This window comes from Fundulus heteroclitus, chromosome 10, assembly GCF_011125445.2.
Source record: "Fundulus heteroclitus isolate FHET01 chromosome 10, MU-UCD_Fhet_4.1, whole genome shotgun sequence".
Taxonomy (NCBI): Eukaryota; Metazoa; Chordata; class Actinopteri; order Cyprinodontiformes; family Fundulidae; genus Fundulus; species Fundulus heteroclitus.
The window spans coordinates 14407785-14412523 of record NC_046370.1 but is presented as its reverse complement, the minus strand read 5'-3'; the positions used below and the strand labels follow the sequence as shown (position 1 = coordinate 14412523).

Genomic DNA, 4739 nt, shown 5'->3' with positions numbered 1-4739 from the left:
ACAATGTAATTGAAGTGCAGACTCTAAGGTTTAATACAAGGGGTTGAACAAAAATACATGATTAAACATGTAGAAATTGTACCTATTTTTATACAAACGCTCCTCATTTCAAGGGCTCAAATATAATTGGGCAAATAAACATAACCCTAAGTAAAATGTTACTTTTCAATATTTTATTGAGAATCCTTTGCAGGCAATGACTGCCTGAAGTCTGGAACCCATGGACATCTCAAAACGCTGGGTTTCCTCCTTAGTGATGCTTTGCCAGGCCTTTATTCAGTTGGTGCTTGTTTGTAGATCTTTCTGCCTTAAGTTTTGTCTTGGGCAAATGAAATGTATTTTCGATTGTGTTGAGATCTGGTGTTTGACTCGGCCATTGCAGAATATTCCACCTTTTTGCTTTGAAAAACTCCACTGTATGTTTTGGATCATTGTCCATCTCTACTGTAAAGCACCATCCAATCAACTTTGCTGCAATTGTCTGAATCTGAACAGAAAATATATCCCTATACACTTCAGAATTCATCGGGCTGCTTCTGTCTTTTGTCACATCATCAATAAACACAAGTGAAGCCATGCATGCCCATGCCATCACACTGGCTCCACCATGTTTCACAGAAGATGTGCTGTGCTTTGGTTCATGAACTGTTCCAATTCTTCTCCAAACTTTCTTCTTCCCATCATTCTGGTACGGGTTAATCTCAGTCTCATCTGTCCAAAGAATGCTGTTCCAGAACTGGGCTTCTTCAGGTGTTTTTTTGGCAAAGTCAATTCTGGCCTTTCTATTTGTTAGGCTTATCAATGGTTTGTGTTTACTCTCATGATGTCTTCTTTTTATGGAAGACTTAGATACTGATACATCTACTTCCTGGAGAGTGTTCTTCACTTGAGTGGATGTTGTGAAGGGGTTTTTCTTCCCCATGGAAAGGATTCTGCGATCATCCACTACTGTTGTTTTCAGTGGACATCCAGGCCTTTATGAGTTCACAAGCTCACCAGTGCACTCTTTCTATCTCAGAATATACCAAACTGTTCATTTGGCCACTCCAAACATTTCTGCTATCTCTCTGATGGATTTCTTCTTTTTTCAGCCGCAGGATGACCTGTTTCATCTTCACTGAGTGCTCCTTTGACCGCATGTTGTGTGTTCACAGCAACAGCTTCCAAATGCAAACACCACGACTAGAATCAACTACGGACCTTTTAACTGCTTAATTGATGACAGGTTAACGGGGGAAGAGCCCATGTAGCCTCGTTATTTATTTTGCAGTCTTCTGAGTCAATTGTCCAATTACTTTTGGTCCCTTGAAATAGAGGCGGCTATGTATTAAAGAGCTGTAATTCCTAAACCCTTGCTCCAATTTGGATGTGATTATTCCCAAATTACAGCTGATAGTCTGCACTTTAAGCCCATATTGATTATATAATTGTATCCTGAATATGTTTTCATACACAGCTAAAATAACAATCTTGAGTCACTGTCCAAATATTTCTAGACTGTATGTCCTTGCTGCATGAAATAAAAATCCCTTTATTGGACGGCGATGGGGAAATTCGGGGGTGACAGTTGCAAACACACTGACAGCTACACATAATTACTAGCAATGATAAAAAAGAGGTGAATAAAGAACACCAAGCTGGTCTGATCTAAAGTCAGCTCTAAGGAAACACCAAAAGTAGAAGATAAGGGTAAATACCAGAGTAATTATTGAGCAAAGGACAAAAAAAACTATTTGACAGTGAAAAAAGGGGGGAAAGTAGCAGCCAGTGTACAGCAGTGTTCACACAATTGAAAGGCATTAGCAATAACTTTAGAGAGGCAATGCTTACTTCCCATCAAGCTGGGAAGGGTTGTGGGTCCATTTGCAAACAATTTGACATCCAATTTTGTTTCATCAGTGTTCCAAAAAGAATATTCACAAGTGAAAAACATTTAAGATGGCTTTCCGTACATGTAACCCATGTTAGGAGGCCTCGGTCCTCGACTTGGCTATCCCAGGTTTGAGTCCCGGCCTTTGCTGCATGTCTTCTCCCTCCTCAACCCATTTCCTCTCAGCTTTCTGCCACTATTGCCAAAAATAGATGCCTTTTCAGGAGTTGACCTCACAGCAAAATGGCCTGAATGTCCTTCTTAAAAACATGACAAAAAAAACTCCATCTCAGATGCTGCTGGTCTAACATGATAGATTTTAGAGGTAATGACAGGAGAATAAAAACAAAAATACTAAACAAATCTGGCTTGTGTTGAAATCTCCCAAGAGACCTAGTACCAATTGACAAGGACAGTGATAAGTGTATGATGCTTTAGCTTGTTGTCATTGATTCAACCATGAACCGAATCTGTTCATCAAACATTCTTGGGCCCAACTTGAGACCAAGGCCCCGTCCACACGAAGATAAACACAGTAAATTTTCAGAAACAATTAGGAAAACATGTGCGTCCGCATGAAAGGACGCAGCAGTACTAAAACACTGTAGCAGAAAAAAAAACACTGCGCATGTGCAGACAACCCATGTGAAGTAAACACAGCAACACGGCGGGAGATAAGACACAAACATCTAAGTGGTCTTTATGTGGGTTGTCAGGGGACATGCCGTGCAGAGCAGAAAACGTCCGAGGACACTACTAACAGTTTAACACAGCCAATATTTGCCTTAGTATGAACACGACACAAGAGGCCGGCATGTTGTTTATGAGCATGAGGAACATGTGGGTTACGAAGAGAGGCGAAGCTACAACATCATCTTTCAGAAGAGATGTGGTTTGCATGTACACATGGAAAACCAAAACCGGCATTTTTGGATCCACTCTGGGACCCATTTTCAAAAATTATTGTTTACGTCCAAAATGCTGAATCCGTGGGGATGCAACACCTAAATGATAAAATACTTTTGGGGATACACCTAATCTCATTTCCATGTGGATGGGGGTGATGTGGGCAGCTGAAGCTCTGACTGAACTGCTTCATCAACAGGACAATGTTTCAAAGCCGAACAGCAAATCAGCAACAGAATGGCAACAAATGTCAGCAAAGCTAAATCAAGTGAAAGTGGTAAGGAAGCGTGGGCCAGAATTCATCTACATTTGATGTGAGAGACTGATAAAGTCAGAAAATTGATAACATAAGTTGCAGAATCATAAGGTGTGTTACTTTATTTGGTTTCATTTTTGTTACTATTGACAGAAGGGAATGTGTTCTGTATTTTTTGTTCTTGTTGTTAAACCATTTAAACTCTGCTGTCATTTTTCCACTGCTTTATCCCTGACCTGCCTGGTGTGTCTCTTGGGTTTCAAGATGCTGTTTGTTTACTAATGTTCTTTTATAAACCTATAAAAAAGCTGCATTTATACTGAGAATATATTACAATGAGGTGGACTCTATTTACCATACTGCCTTTTATTCCTGACACCCTGGTGTGATGGATTTTTATCAGGGTAAAGGCATGTGAACACAAATGCATCTCTCACTTTATGGATTTTCATTTCTAAAAAAACATTTGTAAACAAGTGTGTTCCTTCAACCACACAATGATGCGCTAGTTTATTACAAACATCTTGATAAAAACAAAGTTTGTTGCTGTTAAATAACAAAATATGAAAATATAAATAACTTTGCAGGGGTCAGTACTATATTTCACTTCAGAGAAGGGAAATACAATGAGTGGTTGAAAATAGAAGAAAAATAATATTTCTAATATTATTATCTAATATAATTATTGATAATAGTTATAATGGGCTTGTTGAACTACATGCTTTACATACTCAAATACATAAATGTTTAAGTCAATTGCTGTGTGGGGAGTATGTTGCTCTAGAAAAAGACATAAATGTAATTAGAGTGTAATAATTGCATAGATCGATCCTTTGTCAAATGTAACAACTCTCCAGTGTGTTTTTTTTAAACAGTGTTAGCCCCCTACTAATCAATGGTGTAAATTGTCACTCACAGGACAAAGGGGGGAAAAGAGACTGGTTTAAATAGCTCATGTACGGTAAATTTATGTCATATATCAAACAATTTATGCTAAGTAATCTCTAATTTGGGAGAGGTGTTTCAGCTTTGTGTTAGTCCATTTAATTTTGGTGCGAAGAAAGCTTCACATCAGAAGTTCTGAATGAATGAAAGACAAACGCATAGCCTATTAGTATGTTGTGGTTGTGTCTGAATAATAATAAAAAAATGTCTTTCTTTGCCAGCCTTCAATTTTTCGTTCGCTTTTGCCTTTTCTGGTCTGCGGCACTTGCCGTACGGACATATAAATTGTTATTGAACCGGAAGTCCCGCCCCTTTTCGTCCCCTCACTGGCAGACTGAGTGAGTTTCACGTTCACGCACAGACAATATTACCAAATAAATCCTCATCAATCCTCTTTTTCTAGCATATCATCAAACATATGTCTAACGGAATTTAACTCTGTACCGTTTTAATTTCGTTGTAATGCACATATTTCTTTGCTAAGTCCATTTTTTACCCTTTAAACTGACTCTAGCTGTTTTCTTTCCTTCCGCAGCCTTCAGTCCGCTCACACGGCAGCATGGTGAGGACATTTATCCCATTTAAACACATAAATAACCCGTTTTAGAAGGTTTTGGCTTTTGTTTTTGTGACATTTGGGTGCATTTGATACTTAAAACCTGGTCTTGGCGGTGAAGTAATTGATATACATTGCCGTTAGCATTGGTATGTTAGCATTAGCAATACGTCGCTTACTGATTCCCTTACGTGCCATGCATCGTT

General features: G+C 38.8%; 1 protein-coding gene across 1 annotated transcript in view; it reads left to right on the top strand.

Annotated features, from left to right (window-relative positions):
* Nucleotides 1–4253: 4253 nt before the first annotated feature.
* rpl38 (ribosomal protein L38) overlaps nucleotides 4254–4739 on the top strand; it is a 26725-nt gene continuing 26239 nt past the window's right edge. Inside the window, exons 1-2 of the mRNA XM_036142082.1 lie at nucleotides 4254–4315; nucleotides 4513–4539. Of these exons, the coding sequence (XP_035997975.1) occupies nucleotides 4537–4539 (3 nt within the window). The 5' untranslated portion in view covers nucleotides 4254–4315; nucleotides 4513–4536. The remainder of the gene's footprint in view (nucleotides 4316–4512; nucleotides 4540–4739) is intronic.